At 35.8% G+C, this 21,924-nt stretch overlaps 1 protein-coding gene across 1 annotated transcript in view; it reads right to left on the bottom strand.

Moving 5' to 3' along the window:
- Positions 1–21,924, bottom strand: part of LOC106134138 (tetratricopeptide repeat protein 28) — an 86,958-nt gene that overhangs the window by 6,917 nt on the left and 58,117 nt on the right. Inside the window, exons 7-26 of the mRNA XM_060950775.1 lie at positions 20,710–20,935; positions 11,944–12,189; positions 11,281–11,444; positions 10,960–11,035; positions 10,292–10,405; positions 9,685–9,904; positions 9,188–9,407; positions 8,530–8,803; positions 7,988–8,086; positions 7,670–7,786; positions 7,297–7,419; positions 6,640–6,845; positions 5,887–6,066; positions 5,373–5,517; positions 4,988–5,090; positions 4,512–4,648; positions 1,652–1,829; positions 969–1,095; positions 406–563; positions 43–141 (exon numbers count right to left, since the gene is read on the bottom strand). Of these exons, the coding sequence (XP_060806758.1) occupies positions 43–141; positions 406–563; positions 969–1,095; positions 1,652–1,829; positions 4,512–4,648; positions 4,988–5,090; positions 5,373–5,517; positions 5,887–6,066; positions 6,640–6,845; positions 7,297–7,419; positions 7,670–7,786; positions 7,988–8,086; positions 8,530–8,803; positions 9,188–9,407; positions 9,685–9,904; positions 10,292–10,405; positions 10,960–11,035; positions 11,281–11,444; positions 11,944–12,189; positions 20,710–20,935 (3,212 nt within the window). The remainder of the gene's footprint in view (positions 1–42; positions 142–405; positions 564–968; positions 1,096–1,651; positions 1,830–4,511; positions 4,649–4,987; positions 5,091–5,372; positions 5,518–5,886; positions 6,067–6,639; positions 6,846–7,296; positions 7,420–7,669; positions 7,787–7,987; positions 8,087–8,529; positions 8,804–9,187; positions 9,408–9,684; positions 9,905–10,291; positions 10,406–10,959; positions 11,036–11,280; positions 11,445–11,943; positions 12,190–20,709; positions 20,936–21,924) is intronic.

The raw sequence follows: 21,924 nt of genomic DNA, 5'->3' as shown, positions 1-21,924 counted from the left end.
CTTGTATAAGACTTGTACTCAAAGAATCTGTAATGGTCTTACTATTATTTGGTTGCAAATCGTCGGGACTGATATCTGGCAAGCTGTTGTCGGTGTCTTCAGACTCTTCCGTCAGAGAAACTTGGTGGAATCTCAGTATACCTGGAACGAAGATATCATACAATTATAATCTGCTAACAATTATGTCCTCGGTAAAAGACTTCCAAGAGATATCCCCCCTATTGTAATTACAGAATGAATAAATTTTACCATATACAATTTTGCTTGTTGACCACTTCCAAGATTTGGTCTAAGGTCGACGGGCTCCAAAATTTTCCATCTTCTCCTCATATCATATCATCTTTCCGGTCTTTGTTGCCGTCTTTAGATGAAGATCTATGAACGTTGAATAGAAGTCAAAATTACCCTTATGCGGCTGCAGAAGCCAGGAATACAGGCGTCCTGCCGCCAGGCTGTAGTACAGCACGGGGGCCTTCTGCTTGTTGACCACTTCCAGTATTTGGTCCACGGTGGACGGGCTCCAAGGTTCCGACCGGTCTTTGTTGGCGTCTTCTGATGCAGCTCTGTGAACAATTTTTCCTTTGAGTAAAGAAACGTGGCTTCAAATGGCAATGAAAGATAGTTGCCTCCATATTCAAGCAATAAATGTTTCTTTGCAAAGGTTGCGGAGGTCAGATGGGATGGCGTCTTATAAAAACCTGATACAACCAAACCATGATCGTTGTCATGCCGCACCCCAAACATCTCACTTGGAGGATCATGATGATGATGACCATAAAATATAGAGCTGGAAACAGTTCTTTCTCTTTAAAGCTGTAAATGTAATTTTGAATATTTTTGTATATAGTGTAAATCTAAAGTGTTTCAAAACGACAATAAACATTAAAAATAGCTTTCTTTTTTAGGTACTTCCTGTTATAACCCACTGAGCAACGTCCGCCATTTTTATAACAAGTTAGTATTCTTACCTTTGCGTCGTATGAAGTTCCAAGTTAGTCTGGCTGAGCGTGCCGGTGGGCTTCTCGATGGCTGTGTCCAGGGACCGACAGCGACCTCGTTCAGCTACCACCAGGGCTTCAGGGTGACGACCCAGCTCTGTTAAAATCAACAGAAATGTTAGTATCAGGATAGGATTAATATTAGTACAGATTTTTTAATGTACCTATAATCATAAGTTATTTGTTATACTTTGGCTACGAATAAAATAAGACCTCTTGTTAACTTTATCTTTGAAATAAGCTTTAACACTAAGAATAAGAGAAAGACACGCGCACGTATCTACAAAATTCAGGTGATTCGTAGTTCCCGCAGTATAATGATAAATGTTTATTACGACGATTAGCTCATTGGAGTCATTGATTTAATTATCTACCTATATCGCTTAAGGTATCTAAGATTGAATTTTCTAAATGTTGAGATCAGAGTTAAAAAAGAATTCGCAATAATTTCTTGATCACAATCTAAGAGGATTGTCATCAAGTCAATATATCGTCAAGATATATTATTTAAATGAGATCAAATTATCAAGGCCAGATTAGACTGTAGCGAAGTGAATTCAACTTTATTTGCTTTGTAGCGAAGTGAATTACACTACGTCATGGAAAATGCAAAAAAGGTTATAAAATTTGAATGTGAAGAAGATTTGACTCACCAACTAACACCCTCTGCAGGGCGTGTTGCGTCGATGTATACAAGGCAATGACCTTGCGATCTCGATGTTTTTCGCTGCCTGATTCAAGTACAGTTAACGCTGCATGGAGTTGTTCCTTTGCTTCCTCTAGCTCTCCGGAAGCCCATAGAGCGAAGCCTAGTCGATGACGGACCCGAGCCTGTAAATTAACAGAATTAACAATTGTTTGTATTAAGCCAGCATTTTAAAATTGGGAACGTTTTTGTAAACACTATTTGGGAAAATCATCGGGTTAAAGAAATCTTTATTCTCATAAAAAAAAATATTCACTTACATGAGAACTTAGAATCTAGGCTTAGAATATACAAATGTAGGTATGTCGTTGCGTGCAAGATGCAGTATAAGTACATTTAAAGGTAAATTGACAAACAAGTTTAGTTTATAATTAATAAAAAAAAAAACATGTAGGGTAGTAAGTAATCATTACAACCGGACGGCTCACCAAACAGTGGTACTAAGCAGCGATGTTTTATGATCGCAATAATACAAAGATAAGCACGACTAGATGTGACTAGCGTGCTGTGTTATAAAGTTGTTACGATATGAGTAAATTTTTTAAATTTGGTATATAATAATAAGTATATGTGTATTTAAATATATATATATATACACACGTTTTGTTTTATAGAATATAAAATATTATAGTAATAAGGTATCTGAAAAATGAAGTAACCAATTATTGTGGCGAATTTAGTTAGTATTAAGTATGTAAGTTTTAAGAAGTCTTTTAATGTTTTTGTACTTTTGAAATTTTGTATACTATTCGGTAATTTGTTATATAGCTGGACACTGTCATATGTTACATTATTTTTACCATATTTTGTTCGTGGAAGACGCAAAATTAACTTATTGGAATTTCTTAGTCGTCTTAGATAGGGATGTTCGTAATTAGTTTTATAAGTAATACTACTCAATATCTCTTTCATTAAGATTTTCTTAATTAGGATGCATGAGTAATATTTATATGTTTTGTTTATGTCCATTATTTTGGTTTCTTTGTATATTTTTGTTGTCAGCGTTAGGTAATCGCAATGAAATAGTGTTTTAACCAGTCTATTTTGAGATCTTTGAATGCCTTGGAGGTTAATTTTGGCCGCGGAGTTCAATCAAATAATCAATGTGTGGCTTCACCATTGAATTGTATATATTGTATCGTACATTAAGTGGCAAACATTTAACATGATTTAATATGATATTTCCATGAGAGTCGATTATCCAAAGTTACTCCTAAAAATTTTTCGCTATCTGATTATTAATTGGTATATTATTAATTTTTAATGGTGTAAAATTTTGTATCTTACACCATTAAAAATTTGATTTATTATTGTAATTGAGTTTGTCGTAGGTAGTAAGAGTATGGTATGTTATCTCTGATTGGGAGTTCTGTCCTTGTCAAAGTTTTTTGAAGAGATTTGAGTAATTTGAGGCATGCCCTTTATATATTTGATGGTTAGATTATTTTCTCCATTTGTGGTTCGAAGAGCAAGTTCATGTTTCAAATCTTTAAATCTGGATTGCTGGTAAGGTGTATGGTCAGGGAAAATTTTGCATTCGGTGTTATTAATTTTGCTTCTATAACGGAGTATCCGTCTGGCCGTTTCTTCATTTTCAAAGCAAACCTTAATTGGACGGGTTTTGTCTGGGTTGTACCTACCAACACGCATAACTCTAATAGAATCACAGCGGTCCTCTATAATATTTTCAATAACGCTGTTTACTTCTGCCTTATCGATATCTCGACGTTCTTTGCTATCACTAGATTTTGGCTCTGGGATACCTGCTATAATTATGTTCTTTTTCCTAGAATTTTGATCATGAAATTCAGCTAGAAGTTTTTCACATTGCGGGACTTTGTGGAGTGAGCTATTTGATATTTTCAATGAATGTACATCAGACTCCAACAAGGCAAGATTTGTATCTGTGCTTTGAATGGAATTTACAACGCTTTTTATTTCTTCCTTAATCCCTGTCTGTTCCTTGTCCAACTTTGCTAACTTTTGTTCATTTAAGTTTAAGCCTTTCGTGATATCGATCATCTGGTCTTTGATTGTTGCAATGTCTTCTTTGATTTTTGCATTACTTTCGTTTTGCGCACTGATAGATGTTTGCAATAATTCCATAATTGCTGTCATTTGTGTTTGCATACTTGTAAGCTGCGATCGGACGTCATCATCCTCCACCAAATGTTTCCGCTTATTCCGAAATGTGATAGTTGATGCTTCGGACACAGTTGGACTAGACATACCTGCAGTAGATAAGTTTGGTTGCGATCCACTGCGCTCAACGTTCATGCCACTTCTAGTAGGCGATCGATGTATGTTCATGTTGGTGAGTAACTTCCAACTTCACACAGCGGAGTGCGGGGAGCACGCTCAATTAAAAATAGCCACAAGTAACTGATGTCCGTCAATGTTAACACTGTCTTAACTTAATGCAATAAAGTTCAAAACAATTAACGACTTGATTAAATCATTTTAAATAATTTTGCTACACGTCTGCTCTGCACGCTTAGCGAACGACGAGTTGCACTTTTAAGGTTTGTCGGTTTGTCGAACCACAATACTAGCTGAGTTAGTTTCTTAAATTTTTGTAAGGGAGTTGCTCTATGTACGTAATTGGCTGTGAAAAAATCCTGGCAGACTCTGGGGCTGTCTAAGATCATGGGCTGGGCTCCTTCAGGCAATTTCAGTGATCAGATAATTTATGGTGATATCAAAAACGTGATATCAAGTGTGAAAAGCTTAGTTGGTGCAACATAAAGTTACAAAAATCAGTTAAGTAATTCGGTTTTTGTACAAGTAGCAAAGTGTTTGAAAGTTACCTCTTCATCAGCATCGGCCAATCCCTCAGTAGCTGCTAATGCTTGTCGTAGATACGAGACGGCACTACCGCACGCTCCCATTGCAAGGTGAGCGCGGCCCAAGTCTGCTAACGCCTGGGCTCGGCCTCTGGTGTCTCCTATAAGGGTTGTGATTGTTAGTCAGGATTGGAGTTAATTTTGGTTACGTCCTCACCTCTCCATGATTCTTATTGTGAATAGTACATATTTAAAAAAAAAAGAAATAGGTGACATCCTTACAAAAAATACAAGGGTACTAATAAAAGCAAGTATTAAAGTTCTGTATTAGACATTCTGTAAAGAGACACTAAAGAGTCAAGAAAGAGTGCGCTGTTAGAGAATATTCTCGTGTTTGCGTAAAGTTGTAGAAGCAAATTTTAAACGTCTTTTAAGCATCAAGAAGAAAAAAAGGTGGAAATTGTCCTGATCAGATAGTAACTATACTCAGTGCTATTTACCTGCAGCAGTGGCATGTCTGAGTTTAGACTCGTGCCAGCGCGCGGCTTCAGCGTGAGCGCCCATCGACGCGTGCGCAGCGCCCAAACCACCGCAAGCTCGCGCCTGCCAAATTATAAACATTTTACCAATTTTTAAATTATATTATGTTTGTCTTGGTTACTCACAGTACAGAACTTACTGAGGGTTCTTAAGTATTGTTCATTTATTTATTTTAGAAAGTGAAAAGTTTCGCGAAATTCCCGTATCAGAAACTCCCGTTTTGGTTGTGTCATATCATGCACGAAATATCTGATAAATTGCAAATAAAATACAGCGTAAGCGAGGAGTTGACAAGTGTGTTGGTAGTTCGGCATGGCGTTGTACTCTATTATATAGGTATGGTACCTGAAGGTGTGTAAGGCCAAGTCGATGAGCTAGTTCTAACTCAGCGCGGTGGTGTCTGACGGCGGCGGCGTGGTCTCCCCTCGCGTGGTGAGCTACCCCTAGAGAGTGGCAGGCTTCGGCTTCCATTATCTGGTTGTTAAGTTCCCTGGGGAAAGACGGCATAAGTTAGGAAAGTACCTTGTTAAAAATTTATAGTATTATCGAAGAGTATAATAAATTTAATGTTGAGGGCACAGCTACAACTAAACGAACATATAAAGCACTTTCTTTAATATAATTTATAAAAAAAAAATCAAACTGCCCTTCATCTAGGCTCCCTTTGATACATTTTTGACTCATTGAACTTCTTTTGTTGTAACTTACATAGGCAAACGTCACCTTTTCTTTTTAAACATTCCACACTATTAAAAACTGTTTTTATTAACCTGAGCAGGGATTGAACAAGGTGCCAGGTGTTACGGTACACTTTTCGACGCTTCAGACGTCGATAAAAATGTTCTTGTGTAAAACTAACTTGGCAATATTCTTCTGATGTTCCAGGCACGACACGGCCTGGTCCAGGTTATTCAGTGCGATGTGCAAGGCCCCCAACTCTCCGTACGCCTGGGCCTTCGCTTCTGGCATCCCCAACTCGTGTGACACTACCAGCCTCTTCTCCAGGCATACCAGGGCTTGCTGGAGGTTGCCGATTGATCTGTAAGTAGTGAAACCATTGAGTGAATAATACAATCGCTTGAAAATAGGATTGGTTATTCGAACTAGTCAGCCAAAAAAGGTTGAAATAATAAAAAATATGTGTATAATATAAATACTAATATATAAGTATGATAGAAATTATGGCGCTAATATTTTAAACACAGAGCTTTACTTACCATAATTTTGTTTTATCACAGAAAGTGGCCAGTACTTTCGTTTATTAATTTTATTGTGAATTCTGGCTGGATTAAAACACCTCTTTTATAAATAAGGATGTATTAAAAATGCTAACATCAAGCCAACAGCTGAACGTGGCTTATCGGTCTTTCAAGAATGTTGGCTCTGTCTACCCCGCAAGAGATATAGACTTCATTATATGTTTTAAAAATATTTTGCAAACTAATTTACGTACCTACATAGATACCAAGTATTTCAAAAATATCAATATTATTAATTGAAAAAAGTCAAATGAATCAATAAAATTTTGAACCAAATAATTTATCAAAAATAAAAAAACACATTTATCTGCAACAGATTATTAAATATCTATGTGAAAACCATTCTAACATACTTGTGACTCAATCCGAGACCGCGATACGCCCTCTCCTGCTCCCTCGCGTTGTCCAGTTTGAGCGCGGCCGCCAGATGCTGCTCGTGGTACTTCGCCGCCTCCTCGGGGTCGCCCAGCGCGTCGTAGCAGTCGCCCAGAGAGCCGAGAGCACGAGCTTTTTCTAGTTGACACGTTGGTGTGTTCACTCGTTCGAGGATGGCAAGTTGCTGAAATCATCCGACAATTTAAAATACTTATGGAAATACTTGAATTACATATTGTCAGGTATGTACGGAGACAGGTCTTTGTAAGGAATACAGAAGAGCCTACAGTCTCAAATATACTGAAAGACCATTCATTAAGTACTTATAATTAAATCGTAAATATAACGTTTTCATCAATTTTTTGTCTTTCTCTCAGACTTTTTCTAGTTTCATGAGTCAGTCAGTCAGTCAGTCTACTTCCTCGTGGCGTTAAACCAGGATACGTCTTCACCTTTTTAGAGAGAAATCCCGAGGAAGATGCCCTCGGGATTTCTCCCCAAAAAGGTGAGGACTATAATCGAGGATTGGATTAGCAGACGATATTAAATGCTTTGCTAAATAGCTTATTGCAAAACCCAAGTTTTGAATATTTGGTGAAAGATATAACAGAGAAGAATTGACAAAAGAGTTTTACCTGTTCCAAATATCCAATGGCATCTTCATAATGTCCCATATTAAGTTTTGCAATACCCAAGTTGCCGTACGCTTGTGCTTCCAAAGCACAGTCCTGGAGCTCCTGTGCTCTTTCCAGTTGTTCCTAAAATAAAATTAGAAATAATAATTTAATCATCATTATCATCAAGGATCAACTGATTTAAAGCAAGAACGATTTTTTTTTAAATTTATGCAAACTGTTTTTTTTTACAAAATCTTGCTAAAGCAATCAGTATGTCCATTTAGGACTAGAAAAAGTTCTGTCATATTGATGGACTGAGCTGGTTGTTTGGTTGACGGGTTGATCTTTCTGCTCCGGATTAATATCGTCTTCATAAATAAACCTTTCTTACCCTGTAGCATCGAGCCGCGTGTGAGTAATGACCTAGGGCCATGTGGACTGCGCCCAGGTGTGAGTGAGCCCTGGCCTCTCCTGCCGCGTCACCGGCTTCTTGGCGAAGTGTGAGCTCCTGTTGAATATATAATGCTTAGTTATAATATTTTTTAAAGTATATAAAAAAAATCACAAATATAATGTGCACATATATTTGAGCCTTTCTTTTATACTATACTCTATATAAAAATAAAAAATACTAGACGTCTTCTACATGCTCATCAGAATGTTGCTCATTTCACTTATGTACCAGTAATGACAGTTTTTATTACTTTACCTGTGTGTGATGCCCTAAAGCTGCATCCAATCTTCTTTGCAATCTCCTTGCTAGACCCAGCGCCCCACAGGCTGCCGCTTCCAGTGATCTGTCGCGTGCCTAACAATAGAGAATTTTTTTGTTATACAAAGGACGCAGACGGAGCTAGCCCTTAAATAAGTTTAAGACTTGTATTAAGACCATTATCACTTTTTTCTCCTTTTCGCGGTTAGACACCGGGACATGGGGTTCACTGTTCGGTAGCCGTCAAATATTCATTTTTGATATTTTTTTATTGAGATACATAATGAATTGAAATAATTATTGTGAATTCTTTCGCTTCTTTGTCGGATGATGTCGGGATGTAATACTAGCGGTCAGTCTCAATTCGCTCAAAAGTTGGGTAATACTTCTCCGAAAAGTAGAATAAGAATAAAACAATAATTCAGGATCTTAAGAAGCGAGATAAATATAAAAAAAATACTTTATAAGGTTTATAAAAAAAGCTTTGTTACATAATCTACAACTTAGATATTAAACATTCTCTAAATATCAATACCAACCTGTCTTGCAAACCCAAGCTGTCTCTGATACATTTTGACCGCCTCTTCCACATCGCCCATCTTAATAAGCACGTCTCCTATATTCCCCAAAGCTCTAAACTTCCCCTGGAGGTGCTGGGTCATGTGGGCAATAGCCAGGAAGTATTTCTGGCATTCCAGAGCCGTCTCCAAGTTGCCCAGGGCGAGGTGAGCGAGCCCTAGGTTGCAGTAGGCACGACCCATGTTCATCTTGTCTTGTAAATCTTTGGCCAGGGACAGGTCTTGGTCGTAGTACCTGAAAATATAGTTTAAGACATTTATTTCTCAAAAAAAGGACTAAATATGATGAAAGTGTAAGGTCAAATTTCATTTCAGGAGAGCAAATAGATAGTTTATTTTCTAGAACTTATTTGAACTATACATTTAGAGTGGGACTCTTCTCCTGAGTGGATATCCTAAAACGTTTCAAAATATAATTTTCAGGAGACCAAAAAAGACTTGAGATGATGGCACCCAAAAAGAGAGTAAACATGTCACATCACTCATTAGCTTTAATGTTACTATTATCAACATCCTGCTACCATTACTGAATACTGATCTATATCATGTTAAAATTTGTTATACTACCAAAGTCATAATAAAAGATAAAATGAATAAAAAACAACTTATAAGTGCTCACCTTACTGCCTCCCTATAATTCCCCAGACAATAATGAGCGTATCCCAGAAAATGGCAGGCCTTAGCTTCAGCAGTAACGTCTCCTAGTTCCTGCGACAACATCAGATGCTGTTCATAGTACGGCACGGCTTGAGAGAACTCCCCTCGAGAGGACAGGCAGTTGCCGAGGTTGAGGAGGGCGCAGGCTTCACCAGCGGCGTCCTTTAGTTCCCTCGCTATGCCTGGAAGTTAAACAGATCATTTTATTACACACTTAAAAAGGCCTCCCCCTTTTTACCCCGCAGAGTAAATTTTTCCACATGCTATTGTCCATGCGAACTGCTATCGCTTCGTCCACGTGCATTATTACTATATACAGGCTCGTCGGCTTAGGATTAGTATTGACCTTTTACCACTACGTCCCTAAATATATCAGTATCTATTCATCTAAGCTTTACCCTTCCACACCATTCAAGGTTTATTCTCCTTGCATTGCTAAAAATAAAGTTTGGAACTTACCCAAATGAGCTCTATAATGAAACAACGCCATATCATGCGCGCCTAACGCCTGGTACGCCACAGCGAGGTTCCCGTGCGTGGAGGCTTCGGAACTCCTGTCGTGGACCTCTTTGGATATCGTCAGCTCCTGTTTGTGGTACTTGATGGCTTGCTCATAGAATCCAGCGGCGGAGTACGCGTTGCCTATGTTGCCGTATGCTCGACCCATGCCGGCTTTGTCCTGATATATATATTTTTTATTGTACAGAAGAATACTTGCGTAATTAAAGAAAGCAAAAAATCAGCAGACTTAAAACATGAAGAAATCTCTTCCAATCAACCGGCAAGCAATAAATGAACTTGTAATGTTGTTATCACAAAATTTTTTTTAAACAATTCAGTGGAATTGTGAATGTATGATTCTCTACTTGAGTACCTGGTGCAAAAAGTCTACTCTAGTCTGCTAGAAAATTAGTTTATTAAAGCACGATTCTATTTAAAACCCTTATTTACTACACTGATTACGCCTGAAGCTTTTTTGATACAATTTGGTAAAATCTCACTCAGATGATCACCATACTTAAGGTCAAATCACTAAAGAAAATAAAGAGAAGATACGAGAACTCACTTGTAATTGTCTGGCTATGGAAAGGTGCGCTTGATGTAACTTCAGCGCAGCATCATGTTCCCCAAGTAACTGATACACTATACCGAGGTTTGAACACGCTCGGCCTTCCCCCACCTGGATATATAAACATACAAAAAAAGACTGAAAATTAAGTACTTATATGTACGCACAAATGTACAGGGAAAAATTGATGATGATGATTTTCGGTAAACTGCACTATAAAGTAAAAAGATAAACTAGGTATGTGGTAAAATCTGTGATATACATTTTTGGTTTTAAATAAGAATTCTATAGCTTATTAAGTCTTTAGTTTATCGCCAAATCTCATTGTTTTAGAATTTTAGACTTCAGAGCTTATTGATTTACCAAAAAAAAAAAAATATTTTATCGTTTTATCACAATAATATCACAGAATATGTTTATTCTTCAATAGCATAATGAGGCCTTATTTATTAGGCTCTATAGATGCAACTCCTACGCTTATAACTTGTAGTTACAACTGGCAAACATTACTTATCGCAGGATTAATCGGCTGAACTTCGGTAATTAATAGAAATATGATAATCTCTGTAAAATGTAACACATTTTACCTATAAACAACCATACGTGCCAGTCGCCTCCGCCAATTCATTAATGCGATAATAGTTTTCAATTAATTGTGGGCTTACCTTATCTCTCGCCGCCAATGCCACATCCAACTGCCGCTCATGCCATTTTTTAGCTTGAGCATAGTCGCCTGCGCACCTGACGTAATAAAAAAATAAATAGGTAAATAACGAAAAGCCATATACGTTCGAGGGCATTAAATGTAGAATATATACTTTGGATGTGGATCCCAGTTTGATATCTATAAGATATTTGAACATTAAAATTATATCCAGCATGTAAAAAAGCCACAAAGTTGTTTCATCGAAATATTATGTTTTATTGTCTCTTTGGATTATCATTTTTATTTAATTTTATTGTTATAATAAAACCTCAAGCTTTACCTTGCAGCATGTCCCAGGCCCGCGTATGCCCTCGCTTCGATGGCTCGGTCGCCAAGACTCTGGGCGATCCTCAGCACATTCTCGTGGTACGCTATCGCTTGGGAGAAATTCCGGCGGTAGTGATATGACGATCCTAAATTGGAGTATGCTCTTGCCTCTTCCACCTAAAATTACATAACATAGGTTTTTTTGCTGTATCAGATTTATTTGTGTTGAGTTAGTTATTTTTTCTTAGTGTTAAATAGGGAATTAATATGATTCGGGCAAAATATCTATCGGGCAAAAGCTTGTTTATTCATAAAGAATAATTCTGTTCGATCTTCAAGTGGTTATTTGTATACTGCCAGTCATAATTAAGACTAGATTATGTAATTAACTTTTCCGGTGACACCGGTATATAGATTATCAGTTTATATATTTGATGGAAAAGATAGCAGATGCCAAACCTGTAAGATGCCATCTTAATGCTGTTCAATAAGACAACAGCATTGAATGCACTAAAGAAAATTTTTCCTACAATACTTCCCTTTTAATTGAACCATAAAAAAATATCACAAAGATAATTGATAATTGCTATTAGTAATAAGTGACTTTATCACTAATAGCAATCTGTTCCAGGTCATTTTTGCAGTTCAACAATAAATTTGGTGAAAGATGCAATACCTGATCTCCCAGTCTTCTAGCGAGCCTTAGGTGCTGCGTATGGCAATCCACGGCCGAGTCGAACTCTCCCATGGCCAGATACACGGCGCCCACGTTGCCGATCTCCCTGGCTTCCTGCAGGCGGTCACCCATCTGCTTAACCAGCTGCACGCATTGTTTGTGGCTTGCCAGGGCGTTGGGGTAGTCCCCTATGGCTGTGTATACGTGTCCTAAGGACGTAAGGGCTGCAGCTGCTGCTTGGGTATCCTGGAAAAGAGATGGTTCTTTAATAATCTTTGAACTTGTAATCGCTTAAACTCTTACAGATCTCTCACCCTTACGCTTTCTCTAAGCTCCTAATCGGGTATGGTAGCTATACCAAGAAAAACCATTGGTACCTACACACTATGTTTTTGTGTGTTATAAGCCCCGTTGTTCACGAACATTGATAAGACAAATGTCTTATCTTCCGTTTCTTTTTTCGCTAATTTCACTACATAGAAAAAGCGGTCAGATGCCATGTCAACGTTTGTGAATAGACCCACAGATCGGACTGAAAACTTTTGTTTTACTGAAAAGTTTTGATATACTAGACAATGAATTACAACGCGTTTAAAAAAAATAGTTTTGCACAATGATAAGGTGATCTTCAATTACAAACTCAACTATGTTATATCATAGGTAAACCCACTAATATTATAAAACAACAGTTTATTGCTTATCTCTTAGAAGTAAAGCACTAAACCGATTTTAATGAAACTTGATACAATAATTAAGATCCTAAAAAAGGACCTAAGAAGGCTTTTTTTTTAATTCTTAGAGAACGGAAAGTAGTTTATGCAAGCTGCGGCTGAAACCTAATACCATTATTGTCTGTTCAAGCATCACTTAAAATCTATCGGTTTGATGATGAATTTTGTATGAATGTAATTATACGAATTATTACTATACACATGGTCGTACATATGGTCACGTCTATATCCCTTGCGAAGAAGACAGAGCCAACAGTCTTGAAAAACCTGAATGGCCACGTTCAGCTTTTTAGCTTAATGATACAATTGATCCTTGCTCAAAATCTCTTAAAGTGGGTTAGGAATGATAAATAAAATCCTCACCTAACCCTATTCTACTCTTCCCGAGGAATTTGCGATTAACGACCTTGTGTGCGGGTTAACCTGTCTAAAGTTATATATATTAGTTATAATTCATAAAGAGTGCCTTCCGTTTTCTCCGTATTTATGGCGTCCCCATGCGCGTGCACAGCCTTACAGTATCGATTTACGATGGTATAAAGGCATTGGAAGTTCTAAAAGTTGCATAAGCTTGCGACGGCGTAAACTTATAAAATCCGTTCCTTGGGTAATATTGGGAAATCGTATTGTTTTGCACTCCTAGACCACATAAGGATCCTACGTCCTAAATGCCAAATTTCAAGATTTTTTTTTCATTAGTGTAGTAGTGATTGTTTGGCCAGAATAGTCCTTACAGATTAAAAATACAAAAAAGAACAAAGAAGTATGGAACACATCGCATCCTTTTCACCGAGGAAGTGAAGATAAAACAAAAAAATATTTGAAGAGGGACCGCCAATAGGTCTTTGTCTCAAATTAGTGATGTGGTAATGTTTTGCTCGTCGTCGATGTGGTAATATACTTACAAGAAATAACTATTTTTACGGACAGAAAACACACGATTGATTTTCTAAATTTTAAGGTTTTTTTAGTTAGGTAATAGAAATGTTTATAATGATCAATCATAGATTTCTTTACAACTTACAGGAAAATCTGTATTAGCACTAAAACAGACAAACAGTAAAATATTTGTGATTTATTTCAATTAAATTATTGTATGCAATGTTCGTATTCTTTATATTACACTCGTTTCGCATATTCGTTTCAGTTGTTGGATAAAATCACATGCAATAAAAAATTGTGTATATATTAACCTGTAATTCTTTACAACAGATTAAAAATATAATATCGATTAAAAAATTATCCTTTTAAAAACTATTTACTTCCGCCCAGGCAACTTCGTATTTCAAACGCGGACACATGGCACGTCGCATTCATCGACATCGACAACATAACGAATCGCTGCACTAGCGTAGGGTCGGGCCGCAACAATCTAGCTAATTAAGTATGTGAGTGTACGATACGATAACGTAGTGATTTACATACCGTCTCGATCCCTCGCTCGTTTTCCCAATATGCACACCGTACCTCTTTTGTACAAAGCTTGACTAATACCTCGTGAAAATAATAGGCTGATACTACATGAATTAAGCCATATAAATAATTCTATAATATGACCATATATCAATCCAATGTTATTTTTTTTGTACTAATTAGCCAGTTATTGTTATTAGAGAAGGTATACATGAGAACATTGTTGTTCAGTTATTATCCTTCAGTGCATGCAATTTCGTTGCTTTTAATTCAAATTCAAACGTTTATTTGCCAACTATGAGTCATAAATATAAAACAGGTGGTATGTATAATTTAATAGCAAATTAAATGCGGTGTACTCATGATTTTTACTGCATCGTGTGCGATTTTACTGAATAGGTTCGATTCAGTTCGACTTTAAATTGTGTTTATAGGAGCGATGCAAGGTATGTGCAAGGCAACACGAGTTAATGAGTTGAACGAAGTGGGATTGCCCGCGCGAGCATTTGAATAGGTGAATCTTCGTTAACGTGCATGTTTTGTGCACATCGTGAAAGTTCGATCTAATTCGGCTTTGTAAGATTAAATGGCAATGCTAAAGGCTATGTTACGTGAAACCTAATGAACTATTGCTAATGCTATAATAGTATCTATAAGACTTACTAATTCTCATACTTTTGGCAACGCACTTCTAATGAATTCGCTGATTAAACTTGTTAGGAATTGATATAATTTCATACTTATATAAGGTATGAAACCAACTTTTAGTGATCCTAATCTAAATGCTATTTAAAAATTTAAAAATCGCCGATCAATCTTTTTCCGGCACGTAAAGATGTTGTTCTTTTTTTTTTTTGGAGAGCTGATCAAAATCCATTCATAAGTTTTGTCTGTACTTTGAAATGTCATGTCATCTAATTCTAGTTAGACAAGTTAACAACATTGTGAAACGTTAATTAACAGTATACAAATGTACCTCAAATTCCAATAGAGTTTGCGATCTAAGTGAAACTAAATGGTCTGCGAGTCTTTATCGATGTGAGATCGGCATTTATGTAAAAACAGCGAATGGGTGGTAGTCAGTGCAGATATGTTTGGTGTTATGGCTTAAAGTTCAAATATGCCAAGAACATGCCATTGAGTCAATATTATTTTATATCTGGAGTGCGTGTAGGAATTATGTCGAATGGTAAATACACTACACTTCATGATCAACTTGTTTGTATTACTCGGTACGATTCAAGGGTTAACAATACTTTAAAATAATTATATATCCATTTGGGAATGAGTTATGGTGAACACTAACGGTTATACTCTGTTTTTGGTGAGTATATTAATGAATTAATAACAGGCAATGTAATAGTTTGTTTTTATGCAAGGTTAATTTTAATTAATACCGTCTATACCTATTAATGTTCAAGCTATCTGCAATTTGGAAGCTAAAAATGCTCTTTAATAATGCGCGCTCAACGGATTGAATACTCTGAGGAATTTGCAGATCATGCATATTCATACGCACCGGGGACAGGCTTCATCTACATTTTAATGTTCTCTATGTTGTTTACAAAAAATAGAACTGGGCACGAATATTCAAAAGAGTAATAAAATAAAATTAGCCAAAATTTATGTGTAGCGTTGTCCGCCATATTGATGTAGCTGAGTTCGCACATGCACAGACTTATGTGCGCTTTTTTATTCAAATTTGTGATTATATAAAAAAAGAAAAATGTTATACTTACGATAGTTTTAACCAGCAAACGTGGATATCTTAAGTAAGCATAATCGACATTCGCGCATTAACACTGCCATTAACAGGGATAAGATTTATATGAATTCAAAGAGAATTTAAGGATATTTTTCTTAGAAAATAGGTAACGGTTGTCTGGAAAATCCCTTTTGGGATGTATTAAATTCGATGTTTTTACTGTTTCATACCACATAAGAATTTTAAATTAATAAAATACGTTTGCACCCGATCTTACCTTAGCCATATATATTATAGATACTTAAGAAATTAATGAAATAAAGAGGTTGAGTGCTCTAATAAAAGGAAATAAATGACTATAAATATTTTTTATTAGTTCATCGTTTCTATAAAAAAGTCGTCATTATGTAATTGAAAACCTAATAAAATACTGGTTTATAGAAATATAAAGATACCAATCTTTGAATAAACCGCAAAGGTTAAAAAGAGAAGATAAAGTTTTATAATATTTTTCATGTTTCATACAACAAAAACAAACGCTTCAACTTTTGATACAACATCCCATTTGTTATCACTTTTTCAGACGAGGCAATAGGGAGCACTTGATACGATAAGACTGTTGTACTTTTCATAGCAGAAACAGAAATGGTTTGGCTTTGTTTTTAAACCACGTTAGAATTGAGGTCACAGGCAGACCCCTGACTCCTCCAGAGTAATGTGGACGCAACCGGGACTAGCTAAAAGGATGATAATATAAATAATTTACCTCCACAATCTTACAGCAAAAGTGTCGATTGTTTAAAATAAACTTTATAATTGCCAATTATTTCTAAAACTTCAAATAGAAAATTGTAATAAGCCTGCTTTATAATCGACACATAAATCAAATCTGAGAATATGCCTAACGGTTTTTACATGGATGTGTTAATCGAGCCAACAGACTAGATTTATATACTTAGCAGTACGTCATAATCAGCAGCCTTAATCTCCAACGGCGCTGTAGTACATAGCACCTGCCTACACGGCCAGGTATCCTAGGCATTCGTTAATGAACACTGGGGATAGCTCACATGTTACTGTCAAATTATCCGAGGTACCAGCCCTGTGAATAGCAATTTAAATGTAATGAATTTTAAAATGAGAAACGGTTTTGTGTGAAATTGCTTGAATCTTGTGCGGTTTGAGAAGAACAATGTAAATAAGGAAAAATCTGTACAATATTTTTTTACGTTGCCTATATTGTTATACGTTATATAATACATATTGGAAGCTTTCTGTACTAACTTGGTATTAAGACAATATATAATAAGTATGTAGAGTTTTCAAGTATTTTTTTTGTCCTTTGTGTGCAAAGCGAGCCGTCCTTCCACTATCCCAAAAATTTTCGAAGCTAATCATAGCTTTCGGGTCGTGTACCTATTAACTTTATTTACCCCGAAATTATTTTAACAACTGATATATCGATGTGTGCGATTTTAGGTCAAGGGCTAGCATCATAAAATCTCGCGTCAAATGAAATATGTTGGGAATGTGATAGAATCGTTAATGTAATGGTTACCGAGTTGCCCCGGGCGGAAAGAATTCCGTCGTTCGAACATTTCGCGCTTATTTTAAATCACCGACTGGTTTTTGTAGGGTGCCTTTGGCGCGGAACGGCTAAAGTAAATATTTTTTACGACTGTTTGTTCCCTGGATTGTTCCACAAGTGGCACCGGTTATTGCTTTCGATTTGAATGTAGTGTTAAGTGTATCAAGTCAAATATTCAAAACATTCTCAAGAGGTGTGTTCAATCAATATTTGAAAACAAAAGTATGTTTATATGCTTGCAACATATTTATTGGTCACTTCATAATAAAGAATTATCATGCGGATCAACTTCATCTCTTCAATCTTTTAATAAAAAATAGGAAAAATACAATATTCGAAGACTTCATAGCGTATCAAATATATACATAAACATTCTTTGGTCCTTAATTTCTTACTCAGAAAAAATCTTGTGGAAATAAAATTATATTTTTTTCGTACATGTGAGATCCAATTTGTGTAACGTACAGTAACTAGATTCTCTATTAAAAAGAGTACTTATATAGGGCGTTGTCAGAGATAGAAGAAATTGATAATGATATTACTTTTATGGAGATAATAACAGACTTAAAAATTTTAATTAATGTCGTATGTACTGTAAAAAATGTTATCTACTTACCTAATATATTTAGGTTTCAAACTGTTTGTGTTTTATTTTATTAGGTACTTGATTAGACTTTCTGTATGATTGGATTAAGAACTATTTTAAGTACCTAGCCATAGTTTTTATTATGCATACATAATAAAAACTATATTTTGCAACAAGTATAAGTGCAGCGTTTAATAATATTCAAACGTGTTCTATAAATTATATAATGTGTATCAAGTGTTTTCCTTATCTTCGCTCATTTAATTTAACAGCCTTCTAATGGGCCGTTTGTAAACTTGAAAAGTCCGGACCGCACATTTTCAATACCCAACGTCTTGTATAGTGGGATTATCTAACAGAAAGACAGGCTTTAATTTTATTCCTGCTAATATCACAAGTTGTACGTTACGATAAAAGGCTTGGTGCAATTTCACTGTATTTACTGCAAATTATCATTACTACGCGCGCTTGCGCCCGCGCCGCCGGCGACCATCAAAGGAGCCAATAAAAAATATACTTTATTATATGTGGAGCGTAATACAGTCGCCGTCTCCCGTACTATAGTCGCATTGGTCGCTCATTCACAGGGTATCGTTAAGTAGAAAAACATTTTAATTGCAGACGTGATGTATCGCGGACATGTAGGTAGGTACGAAAGCGAAAAAGGTGTTGGTATTTAAAAAGAATTCATGTTTACGATTGTCGCACCGACGTGTTTTACAAGGAGTAATCATTGCTATGCGGACGTAAATCTAGACGGTGGAAAAAATATTTCAATACGAAAAAGTGGGCATACAGTATTTTCTACAGGCGTGAGAAAGGATACATATGGTTTGGTAAAAAAAATACGCAAAATAATTTTATATTGTGTGTAAATTTAAGATTAAAATGAGTTTTAAAGTATCTTAGAAAAAAAAAATGTTTTCCAGAGTAGCTATTGCCATTGAATTTCGACACCTCGCACTCATTTTATCTATCCGCTCGGATCATAAAACATTTTATATTCGTAACACCCTGATCAATCGGTCAACTTTACAAACATCTACATAACACGTCTTCATTAATTACGGGTTAGGAAGATTTAATAGTCATAAGACTTAAAATCAAAAGTGAAATGAACTATTACAAAAACAGTATTATATCACAAACATATTGTTTCACAATCATCATAACTATAACCTCAGGACGTTTATATGAATGTGCAGTGATTTAAATTCAAATCTATGCAAATGTATTATATCGTTGTGATTTTATGCGCATGCATGCGTGAGGCAGATTTCTCTTACACATACACTAGGGTCTAGAAAAAATTCTGAGTAAAAAATAGGTCTTTCTATTTATTTGTTACTAGCTCAATCTGTATGATTTTTACCGAATATGACTTTAGTATAGTAACTTTAGTACCGAACTTACTCAGATTAAAAACTAGTTTTAGAGACTTTTATATTCGACTTTAAATTGTGTCTATGAGTCCTACTCACACATGGCTGTTACGATATTACATTCTACTTTTGGTATTTGGTTAACTGCCGCAGAGTTGTTAAGCCCAAATTAAATTAACTCTTTGCCACAACGTGGTGTATGTAAAAGAACTAAGGGCTGGGGCAGACTGCTCAATTTTTCTTATGTATGCTATTTGTTTGAAAAACACAAAATCAAAACACACCAATATAATAAAAGACATACACGTTTCTATCTTGAAGTGAGCGAGAATAAGTAATATTACTAAGTATTGAAATTATCTGTATGAGGTTAATGTTGTTATGGGCCTATTGAAGACTAGCACTACTTTACACGCTATAAAACATTTTAAGTGAAGATAACATACATACATACATAACATCACGCCTCTTTCCCGGAGGGGTAGGCAGAGACTACCTCTTTCCACTTGCCACGATCTCTGCATATTTCCTTCGCTTCATCCACATTCATAACTCTCTTCATGCAGGCTCGGCGGTTTCGGGTACTTTTGACCTGACCCTTTACCAGGAAGTCCTTAATTTGATCAAGATACGTTCGTCTAGGTCTTCCCACTCCAACCTTCCCTTTTTCCAACCTTTCCAACCTTTTGTGAAGATAATGTTTTTGTTATTTTACTATTATATTTTTATATAATACATTCAATATATTTTCATTACTATTTGGTTTGTAAATATATTGCTATCTCATTCTTTTTACAAAAGAAAAACAGACTATTGATAAAGAACGAATTCATGTTAATATTATTTAAACTCAGATTTTAACGCTATTATTTTTAATTCTCTGCTAGAAGTACGGGTCTGCAGCGTGTCTGTTATAGCCCTAAACCGCGCAAGTTATTACCGACCAAGCCTAGAACATTTGTAACTTTATTTGTAAGAGGAGAAATTCAATGCTTACTAACATCGCTTGCGTAAATATCCCATTGTTTTCAGCGCCCAAGTTCTAGTTCCAATGTTTATTGAAATTGTTTTTGTTATTAGTCTACGTTTTATTTGAATTTAGTTTAAAAATTATAGAATTAATTTGAATTAAAAATTCTAAACAAAATTGTTTTTGTTAAATAAAAGTGAGCCTTTTTTTGGAAAGCATTGCCAGCATCTGTTTTGATCACACTGAAAGGTGCCTACTGCCTTAAGGTTTTGATATTTAAAATCTTAAAAACTGCGAGTTTCTTACTGCGTACAGTTTAAAACCTCCATTGGGCATTAAATACGTATGATAAAATGCTAAGGATAGACCTATGAAGACCATTTCCACTAACCTTGCATTTCATCGCCAGTACTAGCTGATAACGGTGAGCCGTCAAGGCGTCTTTATATGACCCCTGGCTGAAGTACGCCGCGCCAAGGTTCCCGTGGGCACGGCACTCGCCAGCAGTATCGCCTAGAGACTTGGCCACTGCTAGGTCTTGCTGCATATAATTTATGGCTGCGTCCAGTTGGCTCAGGGCCCAATGAGCTGATGATAGAGCGCTGAAGACAGAGCCCCTGTGGAGGAAAAATTACATTATTAATAATCGCTCCAACGGATTATACCGCCCATTGCGTTTTTAAAATTGAACATTCCTTACTTTAAACAAAATTGTAAAAACAAATCGTCATCGTGGGGTCATATCTGCACAGGAGCATCTGCCCCCGTCTGAAAACATTTTCAACGTCGAAAAATTTTTTTATTCCTTCGGGGTAAACGGATCCAACAATTTTGAAATGTGGAAAGACACGTTCAGCTTTATGGCTTAATAATTTACTAACCTATAAATTAAAAGCTTATGACTAAACTACATCAAATTCTTATTGCTTCAAGTTAGGGCCTTAAAGTTAATCGTAAGTGATCGTTAACATAATTTTAAGTAGGTATAATTTATAACATAAAATTAAAAGCTTTAACTTAGTATATTGGTTGTTAGTAAATTCTCTTTGGCCTTGCTCTATGCATCGTAGGTAATAGCAGTTGACAACTAAATGCCTCATTAACTTTTTTTGCTCGCAGCGGGCAATAAAGTGGATATGACACTGAATTATAATAAGTTATAAAAAGCAAACATGGCTCTTGGCGGTATAATAAGGGAAAATAAACAGTTTGTTTTCATAGTAATGGAGTTTATTACACATTTACTAAGGTTGTCTAGACACAACAGTGTTTGTGTAAGTCATGAAATATTTAAAAGGTTATTGAATAATTCTAATGGGTAAGAATCAGGTTTTTTTTTACTGATGACTTTATCGAAATGTTATCGATACTTTTTTGTGAATGGTGGATTGGATGCAGGCTTTTGAGATAAAATAATAGTTCTACAAGGAAAAACACTTTTTGTATTTTTAATTTAAACGTTTACGGAGTCAAGTGAAATGATGCCTTTTCTTTCCATTACTAGTAGTAAATAGTTAATTAATTCAAAAATTTCGTGTTGTCCAAAAGGAAGTGCAATCACTTGATAAAATTAATAACAAAACTATAATTTTTTTTTTTTTTTTAT

Source organism: Amyelois transitella, chromosome 22 (assembly GCF_032362555.1).
Source record: "Amyelois transitella isolate CPQ chromosome 22, ilAmyTran1.1, whole genome shotgun sequence".
NCBI classification, from domain to species: Eukaryota; Metazoa; Arthropoda; class Insecta; order Lepidoptera; family Pyralidae; genus Amyelois; species Amyelois transitella.
This window is presented reverse-complemented; position numbering and strand designations above follow the sequence as displayed.